The 18,894-nt window shown below is 44.2% G+C and overlaps 1 protein-coding gene across 4 annotated transcripts in view; it reads right to left on the minus strand.

Annotated features, from left to right (window-relative positions):
* Nucleotides 1–18,894, minus strand: part of DAPK2 (death associated protein kinase 2) — a 143,012-nt gene that overhangs the window by 8,940 nt on the left and 115,178 nt on the right. For 3 of the 4 annotated variants that reach the window (XM_023591194.3, XM_058294323.2, XM_071214237.1), the window contains 5 exons: nucleotides 11,755–11,803; nucleotides 11,007–11,033; nucleotides 8,096–8,248; nucleotides 6,941–6,986; nucleotides 5,024–5,649 (listed from right to left, as the gene is read on the minus strand). In XM_023591194.3, coding sequence (XP_023446962.1) covers nucleotides 5,041–5,649; nucleotides 6,941–6,986; nucleotides 8,096–8,248; nucleotides 11,007–11,033; nucleotides 11,755–11,803 — 884 coding nt within the window. In that variant the 3' untranslated portion in view covers nucleotides 5,024–5,040. The remainder of the gene's footprint in view (nucleotides 1–5,023; nucleotides 5,650–6,940; nucleotides 6,987–8,095; nucleotides 8,249–11,006; nucleotides 11,034–11,754; nucleotides 11,804–18,894) is intronic. The other variant, XM_058294324.1, reaches the window with a different exon arrangement.

Below are 18,894 nucleotides of genomic sequence, written 5' to 3' on the forward strand. Positions count from 1 at the left end.
GAAGACTTGAGAGACGTGATAGCCAAATGCCATGTGTAGAATGTGTTCAGATTCTGATTTGAATGAACCAACTCTAAGGGCACCTTTGAGATGGTGTGAAAAGATATATTCAGATAATATTAAGGACTTATTAATTTAGGCAAATTTGATAATGGCACAGCAGCTGTATTAACAAGAAAAAAGTTCTTATCAGATTCATGCTGGAGAATTTATAAAATAAATAAGTCTGAAGTTTGCTTTAAAATACACCAGAAAAAATAATGGGGGGAAATGGATAAAGAACCTTTGGCCACGGTTTGCTTAAGCTGGGTAAGTCCAAGATTAATTACACTGGTCTCTCTACTTCCGTGCAAGTATTGAAAATTTTCTATAACAAAAGTTAAAACTATCTCTTTTTAATCTCCATTCAACAGTTTTAGTTCCTGACCCCAAGGTGGGCTCATCCTAATACTTCCAAATTCTACTTGGAATCTTCTGCATTTCTCCAGGAAGCTTGAAGGGGAGGGGAGCAGGTTGGGAGAACCTTCCTGAAATGGCTTCTTTCTGTTCCCTGCTGCCACTCCTTCCCTTCCTTAATCAGAATTCATGTATCTACTGTTTTCTGAAATTTAGGGATATCTGACTTATCACTCATCACAGCTTTCCCGTTTTTCATTTGGTTCAGATCCATCTGTCTTAGAAACTGAAGTCGTTTGGACAATTTAATCCAAAATATAGGTACCAGACTACATCACAGAATTTATATCAACAATATGAATCACAAAATTTAAAAAAAGAATTGTACTAGAAAAACCCAGTATAGCTTAAATATTAAGGCATTGTACTATACCTTATAATGTTAGAAAAATTCAGTATAGCTCTTGCTCATCTGTCAGGAGGCATACAGAGCTACAGATATGACATTAGCCAGATTTAGTTCCACCAAAAATGTATAACTATGAACTTTCTCATCTTTGCTCACATCTATCCTTATCTGTATTTTCACATCTGTACCACCTCCCCATCCTTATCACCCCAAGATTACCAGACCCCAGGTAGCATGTATGTTTTAAGATTAAAGCAAAACTTTCTGGACCCTCCTTAGGAATGTCACCCTGATAATTAACCTTCTTTGTTTCAACTGGTATAAAATCTGTGCGAAAAGCCCTCAATAGGGAGGCTGATTTGAGATTGTACATCTCTGGTCTCCTGCCAGTGAATAAACCCTCTTTTCCATCCTGGCCTAGTTTGATGAGTCTGACTCTTCTACCACACCGAGCAAATGAACCCAGCCAAGGACCACCCCAGCCCTTCTTCCTTTTATTCAGGGGTTACCTTGTCCTTATCTGTCACCCCCCCACCCCCGAGCCAGAGCACAATCAGTATTTGTTCAACAAAACTGTCTCCTCTGCAACTCCTGCTCCTTGAATATGCTGACAGCTGGGTCTCCTCACCAGGGTAAAGAATCTCCCCAGGTGGAGAGTCTCAGGGACAAAGGAGAAAAGGCCATTCAGCTCCACAGATATTTACAGAAGGCCGACGGGGTGTGTGTGGGGGGGTAAGGGGTGGTAGCTGGGAGCAAAGCCACCTCCAACATGGGCAGACGGCTCTGTGTGATCAACTGAGGCAGCTTCATACACACTGGGGCGGGGGTTGGATCTCATTGAGGAGACTCTGGCTTCTCCTGTCATTATGACTCGGCCCCATCCCTTCACTGCCAGCCTTTGCATCATCATCAATCCTCAAAGCATCTCCACCTTCCCTTAGCCAAGTCTGTAATCATACAAAGCATGCCTCAGAACAGGGAGAGGCTACTGCCTTCCCCATGTGCTCCCTTCAGCCAAAGGAGAATGGGACAGATTTTCCCAAAGACTTGGGGGAGTTTCTCAGTTCAGTTGGATTTGTCTTTAGAAGCTCCTTGTAGAAAAGGATCTTTTATGAAACATCTAAATGAGAAGCAGTTACCAATGCCTGGATGTGGACTATGCCACTGCTGTGAAGAAAACCACTTCCGGTTCTGGCTCCAGCTCTGGGGCTGACTAGCTGGGTGACTTCAACATGTAAAATGCTGTAAATGAAGGGGTCAGATGGTTCACCTCTGTGGACCCTTCCATGATTCTAAAATAATTGCATTCCCCTTCCTTTTCCCAATATCCCGAATTCAAATCATCGCCAACATGTCTCTCTTTTATTGCATTTTATTTTGACAGTCACAAGAAAGTTTTCTCTGTCGTGCTCAATCAGTGGCTTCCTGTCCTTAGGAGACCTGGCTCTATGAAGGTAAAAGTCTGCTGACACAGCCAAAGGGGACTTTGATATTTGCAGTGTCTCATGTCAAATGAGTATACAATGTCCCATGACAGGGCAGGTAAGTCCTTGGGGTGATTGTAAGCAGGTGGTTTGTCCCAATTTTCCCAGGGAAGGCATAAGAAACAGGGTTTTTACCATCTTCCATGCACATTTTCAGATCTCTGAAATTAGGATGTATCTCCCAATTAATGGCATCATAGCATTATGTTGACCCGGAGTGAAGGCAGGAGCTTCCAGGGAGGAGTCCACTTGCTTCAGTGGCCAGCTGGGACCAACCAGCCTCAGACTGTTTCACATTAGATTTTCTGCTTGAGGTGCTTTTGGATCACAGTAAGAGTGAGAATTTGGAAAGCAGATTTGAGTTCCACTGGGCTGGGCTCCTGTTCTCAGGTAAGGATTTTTCATCCTTCCACCTTGTGTCTAGGTTAAGACACACATGTGACTTGCTTTCCCTTTTTGCATGGTGGCTTTAGTTCTCATTTACCCTGTCATTGAGAGTACCCTAGCTTTATGTGGGGGTTTCCTATTGGACTCCCCAACTCGGTCTGTTTTTTCCTTCTTATGGTACAGAAAAGTATGATGTGTCTTATCATGGTTCCTTATATTTAATGCAAAAAACATTGTTAGAAATATATATGAAATTTGAAATGATCCATCATGCTAAGAGAAAAGGAGATACCATTTTGAGGAAATGGTTTCATGGGATCAAAGTCTCACATCTCATCCCAAATTACTTCCTGTCTGCATTGCTCCCTGGGCATTTCCTCTCAAGCTCCTTTGACTATGGACTAGCCAGGCACTCTTTGGTGGCTTCCCAGGACTCTTAAGACAAAGACCGAGCCTTTAATTTGGCCAAAGCCCTGCAAGGTCCAGCCCTGCCTCCTCTCCACCACACTTTGATTGGCTCTCTTCCCTCCAGGTTTCTTTCTGTCTTCTCCTTGTCAGCTGTCCATGTTCCCTCCCACCACAAAACCATTGCATAATGCCTCTGTGGAGAACACTTCTCCTTCCTGGGCATGCTTAGCTGATCTCCACTCCAGCCTCACCACTTCAGGGCCACCTTCCCAGGTCAGATCAAACCTCCATTGTAGGCTCTTGTGGTGCTGCACACTTCTCTCTCGTAGCATATGTCACGACTGCAGCTTTAGGTTTCTGTGATTCTTGATTAAAAGTCTGAATCCTTCATTGGAAGGTAAACTTGCTAAAGGCAGAGACCATGCCTGTTTTTACGCGACATTGTATCCCCAGCTCCAAGCTACCCTAGCAGTTGGTAGGTGCTCAATAATTATTTGTGAATCAATGGGACTCCTGGAGGCAGGACAGTCGGGGAAGGCAGAAAGAGCAACAGTCATTAAGAAGCCTCCACTTTGCCTCTAATGATGTGACTTTGGGCAGATCAGAACCTCTGTTTCCTCCTCTTTAAACTGGGAATTACATTTACCTCGCCAAGTCCACAAGGGTGTTTTGTGAGGCTGTGAAGACATTTTGACACTATTCAATCGGCCCCCACTCCTGTTTCTAGCACAGAGCAGGGCCCATACTCCAGGTGCAGTTTATAGTAGTCAGTCGACTGGCCCTTCCTTTGGGGTCAGGAAGATCAGACCATACAGTCCTCAGGAGGTGTGTGCAAAGCTTTGGGTCATGAAGGGACCACAGTCCTGTGCTTCCTAATCTTTTTGCCCACCTTCCCCACAAACTCTCATGGAGTTTCTTAGGCCTTTCAAGGCGTAAAGCTCTAGATGCATCAGAAAAGGAAACTTCTTGTTGAGAGGCCTTTGGTCTTCATTCTTCACACAAAGTTGGGTCCCTTGGCCAGAAGGGGGAAAGGGTGGAGAGGATGCTGCCCCTTCCCTCCTGCAGTGCAGGCCAGTTTTCTGACAGGAGCAGAGTGGGAAAGAACAGTGAACTGTTGAGGGCAGAATTCTAGCGGCAAACACCTGGAGGTACAAGGCATTCTACCTACACCTGGTTGAGTACTCAAAGCTGCCTACTTTGTCTATGAGATCTGAATTTTATTATTAAGGTGGGTGTTATTATCTACCTTCCATAGCCACCATCTGAGAGTTGGGCATCCTGGATTCCTGTTTCATTTGTATCAACTAGACATGAGCTGTCCTGATTAAGTCACTTTCTCTCCCCAAGTCAATTTCCTCACCTGTCACATGGAAATAATAATACCACCACCCACCTTCCTATCTCGCAGAGTTCTTTTTAAGGATCAAATGAGGTCACAAACAAATAGTGCTTGGAAAATGAAAAGTCAACACAAAAGGCAATACTATTTTGCTCTGTGCATTTTGAGTACCTGCTTCAGCATCAGGGAAGCATCAAGCTGACTAGTCAATGCAAATATTACCTAAGATCTGTAATCCATAAGGTATGAAGTTGAGAAGTGAGATGTGAACAAATCCATCATCTCAAATCAGTGATCAAGCATCTCCCCAGGGTCGGTGTTCCTCCCTCTGGAAAAGGGTACACTAAAGCTTTTCACTGAGGACTATTTGTTCTTTAATTGTTTTTATAGTGTGACTGCCCTGCCAGCACCCTCCGTGGAAAACCAGGTTAGTAAGGGAAGGTGCAGAATGAATAATTAACCAGCACCTCAGGAAATCTGGATGAGTGGAGGGGTGGCAGGCTAGTTTATAGACACACCTTCCCTGCAGGGTAATTTTAGCTGGAAGTCCTGGCAGGGCAGTTGAGAGCATGCTTCTGCAAACCATCCAGGGTGCATTACCGACGGGATTCTGGGGCTCAGAGCTTCAAGCTGGCCAGGACTTCCTGGCTGCATGATCTGTTGAGCAGCTCCGTCAGGGATTCACTGGTATCCTGGCGGAATATGGAGCCCAGGCCATCTGTGTTCCCACTCTCCAGCTGGAAGCTGCCCACCAGATCCTGAACCCACTGTAGGTCTGCTGAGAGCTCCTGCCTCAAAGCCTCAAACTGTACTTGCAGATGGTCCAATTTCCTGGCCACACTTCCAAGGCTGGACCCCGTGGCCTGGACGTCTTCTCGCAGGAGCTTCTTCAGGGACTCCACCTTGCGGAACTCGTACCTGAGCTGGGACAGGTCATGCCGGGCTCTCTCACTCTCCTCTCGGTACCACGCCTCCTTCTCACTGTAGATGGAGACCAGGGCCTCCACATCGTCCTGGAGGGCATCGTGGGCTCCCGCCAGGGCACAGCAGCCCTGCTCCACCAGAACCATGTCTTCTACTACATGGGCAAAACGCTCGAAGTTGACGTAGGTGTTGTTGGGCGGCATGCTTGAGTGGCATTTGAGGGTGTATTCTCTCAGGTGTTTGGTCTTCAGCTGGGTGGGCTCTGCCTTCCGCTGTTCGGGGGCCCTGACTTCTCCTTTCGACTGGTGGGTGTTCAGGCAGAAGAAACCAGAGGGTTAACTTGACGCATGCTCCAAAGGCCAGCTCCTGGTGCAGGCAGAGGGCGCATGCATGGCCTTGGCATTCGCTGCCTGCGTCAAGCTGCCAGGAGAATCGGGGTGGGACGAGCACCCCCGCAGACCAGAAGAAAGGTCGAGGAGTGCGGGGGTGCTGCCCTCATGTTCACATCAAGGCAGGGTGGTCCACGGTTGTTAGGGGGTCTCCACACGCAGGGCATTTAATGGGTGCTCACGCAGCCAAGCAGGCTGGAGCCACAGCCCTGAGGGCCTGGCGCACACTCCTTTAGGACAGCCAGCTCCCGAGCGCTTGGCAACACTCAGCATGCGGAGCAGGGAGGGAGCCCAGCAGAGGCCCCAGCTCTGTGCTTTAGCCCCGACCCCAGACCTGGAGCACCCAGGGCCTCTCCCACCCTTCAAGGGGCAGCCTAACTTGACCTTCTCCCTCCTCTCCATATTCCATGGACCTCCACCCCTTCTCATCTGCACCACTTACAGATTCACCACTTCAGCTCACCCTCTCTGGCCTTCTCACTTAACAAGTAAGGGGAATGGAAAGGCAGATGACATCCCCTGGAATACACAGCCATCTGTCCGCAGAACTAGGGTGAGAACCCTAGTGCTTATCACTAGACCAGGCTGCAAGACCCTCTGAAAAACCAGCAGCTGGGAGCTCTCCATTTTACATTCCCCGTCCCCATTCCCCCAAGAGAATAGAATTGCCCTAACAGAGTGGTTACTTCCTTTACCCCCAGGCCTCCATCTCAGAGCCCTGTTCTGAGGCCTCAAGGTGACTTAAGAAGCTGGGTAACAGGTTGGGCATCATGCTTTAATCAGAAACCCCCCAAATCAGAAAGCAGCAGCCCTGGTTACAAAGCTGGGGTTTTTAATTGCTACTAATCACTCTCTACAACTGGGGAATCTGGATTTATATCCTAACAAAGTGACATTTATATCCTAACAAAGAGCACTTCAGAAGAGGGCCCCAAAGAAAAGGGGTTTCAGCTGAGGTTCGTTAGGGTTTTCATTTCGTAAGTAGCCTGAATCTGTGAAAGGTAAACTTAAACTAGCATCAACCTGTTTGAACAAGCCCAAACCTTTGCCCTCCCCTCTCCCACTAGCTTTCTCCTGTGCCCTGAGGGTCAGTAGGTCAAGCAAAGGCCTCTCCAGGGGCTTCCTGCATGTGGCCACCCCCAGCCAGCCCTGGAGTCAGAGCAGGGGCCCCCTGTTTGCGGGGACTCAACGTTGGCAAGCTTACCGTGATCCAGGGGTGCATGAGAGCCTCTTGGATTGTGAGCCGCCTCCTGTAGCAAGGATGAGAAGCAATGATGTTCCAAGAGGACAGAAGCTAGAAGCAATTGCCTCTGTACTTACGGTTTTTAGTCCTGTACTTGGGCCTTCTTTGACTGCTGTCATCAAACCAGTATAAGGGGTGGGGAGAGATAGAGATGCTTGGGGAGATGACTGTATTCCCTGCACTCGAGAGAAGAACAGTCCAGGCAAGCCCTGGGCAGAGGGACCTTACATAACCTCCCACCTTCAGTCCCCAACTTGAAGGGCCCAACACCACCCTACAGGAGAGTCAAATGCTCTGCTGGGCTTGCTTCCACGCAGAATCCTACACATCTGGCTCTCCACTGTTAAACCTCTGGTCTCTGTTTTTCTGTTTGCCTCCCTGATCCATTCTCTGCACTGTGCTGCTCTGTACCCAGGGAGCCAGGTCGGGTGACCCTTTTTAGCATTGCCATTAGTCTGGGATATCAGGGTCCCACACTTAAGAGGACAGCACCCTGGCCCTCTCTGGAGTCTGTGGAATCAAGAAGACATTACTTCTAGAGTCTGTGCCATACCTTGTCGTCCCTCCCCACCCCCATCTAGGCTATGCCCTAGGCACCTGGCACCCTACTGTTCCCTGCCATCTCCTTCTTTGAGCCCCACAGCCATGGGGCTCATCCTGGGCCCTGAGGAAGGGGGAAGACTGACATGTCTCCTATTCCTCTTCTCCTACTCTACCTGTAAGGGTTCCTCTGAGTCCACCTCACCTCTCCCCACCCCTCAACCTGAATTGGCTTAAAAACCCTGACACTTTCTTTCCAAGTTCTTGTTCCAGGTGCCTTTGGGATAGACAGAACAAGATAAGGAGCCCTAGAAATCTCAGGCTGGTTTCCAAACACACACACACACATAGTTATTTGCATTTCATCAGGAAAAGAAAATAGAAAGAGGGATGAATGCCATGTCTCGGCCAGTCCCCACTTCTCAGCACCTGCCCAGATTAGAACACCATGGTGCAGACGACAGCCTGTTGCAAAGCCAAGACAGCCTGCAGACTTACACTTCCTCGGGAGAGGCGAGGGAAGAGACAGGAGAGGATCAGCACCTGAGAAGCCAACGCCTTTATCCGTCCTCTTACCGGGTTTCTTTAACAAGAAGCTTCCGAATGAAGTCCTTGGCCAGCTCGCTGGTCTGACTGAAGAATTCCTCGTCAAAGTCATAACTCACTGCTGTAATATTTGCCAGCGTTTCCTGCTTTGTGTCTCCCAGGAAAGGGGATGCTCCACTTAGGCTGAGCACAACAGAGAGGGAACCACATGACGGGGGAAAGTAGATGGAAATGGGGGTGATGGACTCAGGGAACCCTGACCCTTCCTGATGCATGGAGATGGGAGACCCTGAGCCATACCATCAGACTGGGCGGCCGATCAGCACGGCCTTTTTGAATGAGTCCCATTCAATATGCCTTTATGGAGCTCCAACTAAGAACCTGGCAGAGATAAACCATGTCTTCAAGGGACTCAAAACCTGAGGGAGAGAAACACAGAGACATGGCTCTCTGTAATCCCCAGCAAAACAGAGTATAATGGAAGTCCAAAGGACTTGGGAGGGGGGAAGTAAAGAGGAGGGCCCACTGCAGTCTTCCTGGTAGAAATGACATTTGCATCCATTGCGTTTTGAAGAATGGAGAGGTTGTCAGAAGAAGATAGAAAGATCTAGGCTAAGGGAGCAGCAGATTGAGCAAAGCCAGAGAGGTGCGGAAATAGATGGACCACTAGGGACTGGCAGGGTTTGTGGAATATGTAGAGGGTATATCATATAAATAGGACTCCTGAGTCTGCCATCTCCTACTCCAATTCCCTTCGCTCATGGGATACCTCTCTCCGGATGTTCCACTGTCCCAGAACTCACTGTGCCCAAACTTTCCTCCATGCGCTCCCTGCCATGATTAATGACATCACTTCACAATCATGCCCAAGCTAGAAACACAAGAGCACTCTTGAACTTTCCCTTCCCTTCCCTCCCCACATCTAGCCAAGAAGACTTGTTGAATCCATTTACAGAATATATCTTGAACGTCATCCCCACTGCCACTTTATTAGCATGGCAGCAGCAAGGTGCACAGGGAAAAATTGATATCCCAATCCCGCATTCAAATCCCAATTCTGTCACTCACGAGCTGTGTGAACCTAGGTAAATTACTCAAACTCTCTGAGCTCATGTAAAATGAAGCAAATAAAAATCCCCACTTCACATGATTGTTGTGAAGAATAAATAAGAGATAATAGACATAAAATGTTTTGTGCAATCCTGGACCATACTAAGAACTGGAGAATTGGTGAACATTATTATTGTCATTGATAAAACATAAAGAACTTTTTTATTCCCCATTTTCTATAGGATCACATCTACACTCCTGGCAAGCTATTTCAGACCTGCAGAAGTTGGTCCCTACCACATGTTCCCTATATTCCAGCCACACTTAACACTCTCACCGTTGCCTTCCTTATACTGTTTCCTCATCCAACACAGCCTCCCCTCCCTCTCCACCTCGAGAATTAACATCATTCCTCTTAGCCCAGTTCTAATCCCTCTCTCTCATCAAATCTCCCCGAGCCCCAGTAAAACCAGTGGCTTCCTCATCTGTGCCTCATAGATATGGGTTCACTCCTCCAGCATAACTTTGGTCCCACTGGGTGAGAATTAGCTGTATGGGTGTCTCTCCCAGATACAGGGAGCTCCAGGCAAGCATTAGTATCTGAGCGCCTGTCCCAGGGCCCACCTGGGAGCAGGCACTCAGTAAAGCAGGGTTGAGAGATGAACCACAAGAAGACTGTGTGCCCTATAGACACTGGGATTCTTTGGTAGTTCAAATGGAATCCAGAGTTCTGAAGAAACCAAGGATTCAAGAAACAACATCTCTCTCTTTGCATCAAATTCAGCAGGAGTGTTTTAAAAATACCAATGCCCAGACTCCATACCTAGCAATACTGATTTTCTAGCTCTGGGATGGGGCTTGGGCCACAATTGTTATTAAAGGCTCTAATGTGCAGCCAGGGTTGAGGGCCCCTGTAGCAGCTCAGGGCGTCTGCCACCTCATGCAGAGTTTCCCAGTCTAAGCCCTGCTGTAAGGTTCATAAAACTGGTTTGGAGGGTTGAGACAATGATCCCCTCAGCTGTCAAAAGCTGGCACCCCTCGTCCTCTCTGGACGTGGGTAGACTCTTACCTCAGTGTACCATAAAAACATCATTTTCCATGTGTGCTGTAAGGGGGCAAAAGTGAAGCTCTGATGGAATGGACACCTATTGGTCCACCACACAAGTGCCAGAACTGGTGCTAGAAAATTTGTACACACTGGCTTATTTAATCCCCGTGGCAGGGAGTTTGTGGTTCCTATTTTTCCAATGAGGAAAACAGGCCCAGAAGTTAAGTACCTGCCCCAGGCCACAGAGATGGTAAGTGACAGAGTTGCCTGACTCCAATCTAGATGTAATCCACTATTCAAAAGGGCTAAGCTGGAAATCTCTGCTTAAGCAATTTAATACACCTGGGACAGGAAGGAGAGACTCTGGGGGGATAAAAGAGAGGGTGGGGTAGAAAGGAAGAGAGAGAATGTGACAGGAAGAAAAAGGGATATGGAGAAAGGAAGGGAAAGAGGAGAGAAGAGGCAGGATCAGGGAAGGCATAGCTAGCTTTAATATAGGGCTGTCCAGGCTTCTGAGTGAAAACTGATATTCTCACAGTAAGCCTCAGCCTGGGTGAGGCTGGACAGCTGATCCCTGGCCATAGTGGGGATACAGGTACAGGCTGCAGGATGGAGCGCCAGAGGTTGCCCTTCTGGGTTCTTGCTCAATCTCAACCCCAGGGACAAATATATGAAATGTTGCTAAGAGCATGTAGCCTCAGTTTTGCTGTATGGCTCTAACACACCTGGCTGACAGTGGGTGCTCAGTAAATGTCAGCCAGTCTATCTGTCTGCCCCTCTTTCAAAACTTCTGGTTCCCCTAGATCTAAGCTGGGTGGGAGCCCTGGGACCAAGGACACTCACAGAATGTAGGTGATAACTCCTATGCTCCTGCAAAACAAAGAACAGTCAAGTCAGGGGTCTGGGTCCAACCCCAGACCAGCAACAGGACTTCCCACAGGGCTCTCAGGTGAAGAAGTTATTTGCTTTCTTCATGGAGGCCCTTGGATACTGTCTCAAGCCCCAAGCCCCTCTCCATCCCATGCTTCCATTAGTCTGGGCCATGTTTGGAATCTGCAAGCTCTGGCCATTTAGTCATAGGACCCAATTTTGAGACCAGATTCCTGAATTTGCTGGCTCTGTGATTTGGGCAAGTCCCTTATCATCTCTGACCCTCTCTTCTCATAGAATGAGGAGCACGGTAACTAGGACTGCTGGTAGAATTAAGTAATGAAGGTGCTCAGCAAATTGTTAAGCACTGTTCAAATGAAAGGGGTCTCATCTGTGGAAGGAATAAACTACTGCAGTATTCCCAGGCCCAGTACGGTGCCCAGAACACGAGAGGCTCTCAGTGAACACTTGGCTGGCTGAGCTGTTGTTGCTATTATCTTTATCATGACTGTGGGAGGCCTCGAGAGTGAGCCTGCACCTCATGTCTCTCCTCTCCTTTTGCTCCTTTTTTCCTCTACTTCTGACAAAATTCTGACTCAGCCATGCTCAGGAGCTCTGCAAGGTGGGTGTGGAGAAAGGGTGTTCATGGGCAAGGGGGACATCACTGGAGCTATGGTCTGAGGCCTCCTGCCCTTGTAGGGATCCTTGGGCCACAACTTACCACATGTCAGCCTCCAGCCCCAGGGGCTCATAGTTGACGATTTCTGGAGCTGAAAGAAGGTATAATGAAGAATTAACAGGAGTGTGAAAATGTGAGGAGATTGTAGTAGGGAATTTGGTGCTAAATTTTTCCACCCTAAATCCCCACTAAGGAAAGTCAGAGCAGTAGATGGAGATGTGGTAGGTCTAAGAATTTTTTGAGGTACCAGGAGTCAGGGATTGAATCCCAGGCCTCGAATGTGGGAAGCCAGCACTCAACCCTGAGCCACATTAGCTTCCCTGAGTTGGTTTTTTCATTGGTTTTGCTTGTTGTTTGGTTTTTTTAGGCAGCACTGGGAACCAAACCTGGGACCTCCCATGTGGAAGGCAGGGGCTCAACTGCTTGAGCCACATCTGCTTCCCTCGTCTAAGAATTTTGAGGGAGGAATTTGCCTGTTATTCTGGGAGAAACTTAGAAACTTTTTAAAAACAGGCCTTGATAGTGAGGAAGAGGGAAAGTACATAGGAACACAGGAACACTGGGAAAAGGAGGAAGAGGGTGGGGAGATGAAAATGCAGGAAGGAGAAATGGGTGCCTAGGGATAAGGGCACTTGAGAACTTTCTGGTGGAAACCAGGGAAGTCAGTGCTGGAAGGTGATGGAAAAGGAAAGAAGTCAGGGAGGGAATCCACATTTCTCTGAATCTGGTCTGAGAGAGAACATCTCCCACCTGTGGGACATGAGGACATCCTTGGGGCCAGTGAGATGGTGAGTTTGAGGAGATGACCAGGGGCAGTTGGGTATCAGGGCCTGGGCCAGAGCTAGCAAATTTCAAGTCTTCAGTGTACAAGAGGAAATAGAAGCTGCGTGATATAGTGACCAAGAAAGGTGTGAGGTCTAGGTGACAAGACCACCAAGGAGAGATGAGGACCAAATGCTGCTCAGAGATCCAGGCAGGTAAGCACCAGAAAGTGACTGCTGCATTTGACACTAACTGCAGAGCCCAGGAAGAGGGAAGAGGACATGTGTGTTGATGATTCTTTTAAAAGCTTGATAACAAAAAGGAGGAAGAAGAGAGGGCAGTAGCTAGAGAAGGAAGCTGATGATAGAAAAAGGTGAAGAGGATGAGAGGCTAAGTCTGTTCATCTAGAACAGTATCAAAGTCATTGTATCTCCAGGGTACATCTGCCATCCCACCCTCCTGCCTCCCTGTACTTCAACACACAGGGAACCACTACCCTCGCTTTGCTTTTTCATAAAAATGGTGTCATATTGTACGTGCACTATTGTCACTTCCTTTTTCACTCAACATTATGCTTCTAATGTTCTTTGAATGTTCATCCGTGGTCTTTCATTTTCACTGCTCTATAATAGTCCATTGTGAGACTATACATAATATTTAGTCATTATCCTCTCAGTGATCATTTGGATGGTTTCCATTTCTTTTTTTGGAACAATATTGCTATTCTTTTCTGTACATTATCTCCCGATGAACATATGAAAGGCTTTTTTTAGTTTGATCCACAGATAGTCTACTTACAGTCACGGTCCAGATGAGATAGATGCAGAAATTGGGAGTAAACATTTAGAAACTCTTACAGTAACTTGAAACTGTTATCCAAATATATGATCATTTTTTCCAGGAGTTTTTTTTTTATCGTATTTCACTGAAGTAGCAGTCCAGAACAGATTGAAAGTTGTTGTTTTTTAAATAGTCTTTCACCACAGAGAGTTTGAGAACCAGACTATGGGCTATATATCTAGGAGGAGAACTGTTGGATTGTTAGTTTGTTAATCTTCAAATTTATAAGAAAAAAACCTAATTGTTTTCTAAAGTGATTGTACAAATTTACACTCCCACAAATAGTGAATAAGAGTTCCTGTTTAGTCATTTAGTCACATCCTAATCAATACTTGTACTGTCAGACTTTTAAATTTTTGGCACAGTATAGTTTGATAGTATTGGTATTTCACTGTGATGTCTACTTACATTGCTCTAATTACTAATAGAATTAAGCATCTCTTCATGTATCCTTGGTTATTTATATTGTCTGTTATAAAATGTCTGCTCATATTTTATGCTCACTTCTCCATTGGGCATTCCTTTTCTTTAATCTGTCTGCAGTAGTTCTTATACATATTCTGGGTTACATTGTCAGTTACATGTAGTTCAGATATATTCTCCCAGTTTGTAATTGTTTTCCACTCTTTAATTGTGCTTTTTAATAATCAGATGTTCTTAATTTTAATGTAGCCAAATTCATCAAATATTTTCTTTGCTGGTTAGCATTCTGAGGCTATGTTTAAGAAATTCTTACTAATGAAGTCATTAAGATAGTCTCCTTTATTTCTTTAATCCAATTACGTTTTTTTAAATTTTTCAAATTTATTATTTATTTATTTTTCCCATATAACCCACTCCCCACCACATCATTTTTGTAAATTGCATTTTTGAAGATATATACATCACATAAAAAAATGTTACATTAAAAAATATAAGAGGTTCCTGTATACCCCTTACCCCCCCAGCCCACTCCTTCCACACCAACAACCTCCCCCATCATTGTGTTCTTTATTTCATTCTAAGTGTTTTAAAGGTTTGTCTTCCACATTTAAGTCTTTCCACCTGAAACTTATTTTCTTGTGTGGTATGAAGTAGAGATTCCTTTTCTTTTTCTTTTTCCAGGTAAATATCCTATTGTCTCAGCATCATTTACTGAATAACTTGTCTTTCCCAGGTGATTTGCAATGCCACATCCAGTACATTACAAATTTCTAAAATGTGTGTGCTTTCCTCTGGGTCTCACAAACCTGTTTGGTCAATTGGTTTATTCCCACCATAATGTTGTAAGTCTCAAAATCTGGTACAGCAGGCCCTCCACCTTATTCTTCTTCAAGAGAATTTTGTCTATTCTAGGGCCATCAATATTTTATGTATTTATCTTTAAATAATCTTGTCAAGTCCCTAGGAAAGATGACTTGGAATTTTGATTGGAGTTACTTTGAATCTATAGTGTAATTTGGGGAGACTTGAATCTTCTCATTCATGAACATGATATATCTCTCCATTTTATTAGGTCTACTTTAATATCTATCAACAACTTTTATTTTCTCTACACAGGTCTAACATTTGGTTGTTACATTTATTATTAGGTGCATTATTTTTTAACCACTGTATTGAAATATAATTTACATATCATAAAACTCACCTGCTTTGAGCATATGACTCAATAAAAAGTATACTTTCAGAATTGTACAACCCTCACCACAATCTAATTTTAGGACATTTCCATCACCCTGAGATCTCTTATTTCTTCTTTTTATTGTAAATGGCATCTTTTCAAATTACTTTTGATATTTTTTTTTGCACTTAAGCTGAAATGCAGCTGCTTCTTTGCCACAAGACTAATCACTCATTAAATATAATAACTTGTTGATACATTCTTTTTCTATCTTCTATAAAACACTTGCTTCTTCAGTAAATAATTACAGAGTTGTTTCTTCCTTTTAATTCTTTGTTACTTTTATTTATCTTACTTTTATCTTTCTTACTAATTACCACACTAATTAGGACCTTCAGCATATTGAATAGAAGTAAGTGACAATGGGCATCATTGTCTCTTTAAAATTCTGATTTTAAAGAGTTTGCTTCTAACAGTTCACTATTAATAATGATGTTTGCCAGACTTCTAGGAAGATGGAGAATTAGAGAGGCAGCGGGATACCTTCTATCCCTGAGAAAAATAGCTGGAGTATAGGTGGAGACTGTATGGAGGGCTGTTCTGGGGCTCAGGACACCAGGGGAAGGCAACACACCACCCAGAAGGGAGAGGGATGAAGGGAGGGAGTCTCATCTGGCTGAAAAACCCATTGAGTAAAGCTGGGATTTTATACTACCCCACCCTCGGAGCAAACAGCAGTCTGCAGACTGCAGTGGCTGTGGAGTGCAGTGGCTGCAGACTGAGGGAGTTGCAGAGGTCTTCTTCCCAAAGAAAGGGAGGGGAAGGGACACAGCCTACAACAAATTCAGATTTTGGCCAGCAAACTTCTTATGTCACATTGGAGGGTTTGCCACTTCCAGGCCAGGTGGGGCTGTGACACGGTTTGCACTGAGAGCCAGCAGGGAGCTAAAGATAATCTGCCTTCTCAAACACCCTCCCTACTGCCCTTCCCTGGTTGCTGAGGAGGCAGAGGAAGGGAGGGTGAAGCCAGCCACCAGGTAGAACAACTTCTGAGAAAGTTTGTGAAGCTTGGCTAGCTCTGAGGAAAGTTCTTCTGTACCACCCACCACAAAGTTACATTGAATGCATTCCCCCAGCATGTGGGATCTGAGCTAAGTGGTCTGCCAAAGAGCACCATCTTCTGGCAGATGAGAAAAGTGCATGAAAAGGGAAAAATAAAAATAAATAAAAGTGACAATCAAGTGCCTTTACTGGTCCCTTCTCCAAGACCCTTGAAAACTGGCCTGTACCCCATTACTGGGTCCTTAGCACTGGTTTGAACAGTTAAACAGGGGCAATCCTAAATATCTAGAATAAGCTGAACCAAGAGTCAGAGAACTGTGGTAGCACACATCTGCTTAATAGTAAATCCCTAGGTAAGAGAGCGAAACTGAACATCAGAGTAAACTCAGCATCAGAATAGATGCCTGGATATCAGCAAAAAATTACAGGCCATAGTAATAAAAAGGAAGATATGACTCAGGCAAAGGAACAAATCAAGCTCCAGGAAAGACACAGGACTTGAAACAGCTAATCAAAGAGGTTTATTCAAATAGCCTAAATCAAATCACAGAGTTGAAGGACAACATTGCTAAAGAAATAAAAGACACTGGGTGAGCACAAAGAAAAATTTGAAATCTTGGATAGAAAAATAACAGAGCTTATGGTAATGAAAGACACAATAAGTAAGATTAAAAATACAATAGAGGCACACAACAGCAAATTTGAAATCATGGAAGAAATGATCAGTGATATAAAGGAAGGAACAACTGAAATTAAAAAGAGAAAAGAACAGAGAGAGAGAAGAATGGGAAAAAATTGAGCAGGGGGTCAGAGGGTTGAATGATAGTGTGAAGCACACCAACATACATGTTATGGGAGTTCAAGAAAAAGAAGAGAAGGGAAAAGGGGCAGAAAGAGTATTTGAGGAAATAATGGCTGAAAATTTCCCAACTTTCATGAAAAACATGACTATATGTGTCCAGGAAGCATAGTGTAATCCAATTAGAATAAATTCAAATAGGCCTACCCAAAGACACGCAATATTCAGAATGCCAAATACCAAAGATAAAGAGAAAATTCTGAAAGCAGCAAAGGAAAAGTGAAACATCACATACAAGAGATGTTCAATAAGACTTAGTGCGGATTTCTCTTCAGAACTCATGGAGGTGAGAAGACAGTTGTATGCTATAATTAAGGCTCTGAAAGAGAAAAACTGCTAGCCAAGAATTCTTTATCCAGCAAAACTGGATATGAGGATGAGTTTAAAATATCAGATAAACAGAAACTAAGAGAGTTTGTAAAGAATCCAGCTCTGTAGGAAGCACTAAAGGGAGTTCTGCAGCTAAAAAGGACAGATGAGAGAGAGGCTTGAAGGAGAGTATAGAAATGATGACTATCAGAAAGAGTAACGAAAGGATCAAAAGATGGACAAAAATAAGATACAACATATGAAAGCCAAAGGATAAAATGGTTGAAATAAGTAATGTCTTCATAGTAATAACATTGAATGTTAATGTACTGAACTCCCCAATCAAGACATAGACTGACAGGAAGGATAAGAAAACATGTGGCATCCATATGCTGTCTGAAATAGCCTCACCTCAGATATAATGGCACAACCAGATTGAAAGTGAAAGGCTGGAAAAAGATATTTCATGCACATAGTAACCAAAAGAAAGCAAAAACAGTAGGTTGGAGGGGAGGAAGAGGGGGAAATAATAATAAATTCAATATCTTTTTAAAAAATTCTTAACAAAATACTTGAAAATAGAATCCAGCAGCATATAAAAAGAATTATATAGCACAATCAAGTGGGTTTTATTCCTAATATGCAAGGGTGATTCAACAAAAGAAAGTCAATTAACGTAATACGCCACATTAACAAAGGGAAAAAAGCACATGATCATCTCAATTGGGAAAGGCATTTGACAAAACACAGCATCCTTTCTTGATAAAAAATGCTTCAAAAGACAGGTTTAGAAGTTCCTCAATATAATAAAAGGCATACATAAAAATCCCTAGTCAACATTGTACTCAATGGGGAGAGGTTGAAAGCTTTCCCTCTAAGATCAGGAACAAGACAAGGAGGCCTACAGTCATTCAACATTGTGCTAAAAGTTCTAGCTAGAGCAAGTAGGCAAGAAAAATAAATAAAAGGCATCCAAATTGGAAAAGAAGTAAAACTATTTGCAGACGACATGATCCTATATTTTGAAAATCCCTAAATATCTACAACAAAGCTATTAGAGCTAGTAAATGAGTTCAGCAACGTGGCAGGATACAATATCAACATGCAAAAATCAGTAGTGTGTCTATACATTAGTAATATGCAATCTGGGGAGGAAATCAAGAAAAAAATTCCATTTACAAAAGCAAAAAAAAGACTCAAATATCTAGATATTAATTTAACCAAGAAGGTAAAGGATCTGTATTTAGAAAACTACAAAACACTGCTAAATAGAAACCAAAGAAGACCTAAACAAAGGTCTGTGTTCATGGATTGGAAGACTAAACATCATGAAGATGTCAATTCTATCCAAATTGATTTATAGATTAAACACAATCCCAATTAAAATTCTGACAGTCTACTTTATAGAAATAGAAAAGGCAATTACCAAATTTATTCGGATGGGGAAGGGGTCCCAAAAGCCAAAAACATCCTAAAAAAGGAAGAGCAAAGCCAGAGGACTCACTCTTCCTGACCTTGAAGTGTACTATAAAGCTATAGTGGTCAAAAGGCATGATATTGGCATAAAGATAGACACATTGGTCAAGGAATTGGATTGAGAGTTCAGAAATAGATCCTCACCCCTATGGCTGTATTAGTCCGCCAAAGGGGAGCTGATGCAAAATACCAGAAATCTGTTGGCTTTTATAAAGGGTATTTATTTGCAGTAGAAGTTTACAGTTATCAGGCCATAAAGCATAAGTTACTTCCT

This window comes from Dasypus novemcinctus, chromosome 3 (assembly GCF_030445035.2).
Source record: "Dasypus novemcinctus isolate mDasNov1 chromosome 3, mDasNov1.1.hap2, whole genome shotgun sequence".
Taxonomy (NCBI): Eukaryota; Metazoa; Chordata; class Mammalia; order Cingulata; family Dasypodidae; genus Dasypus; species Dasypus novemcinctus.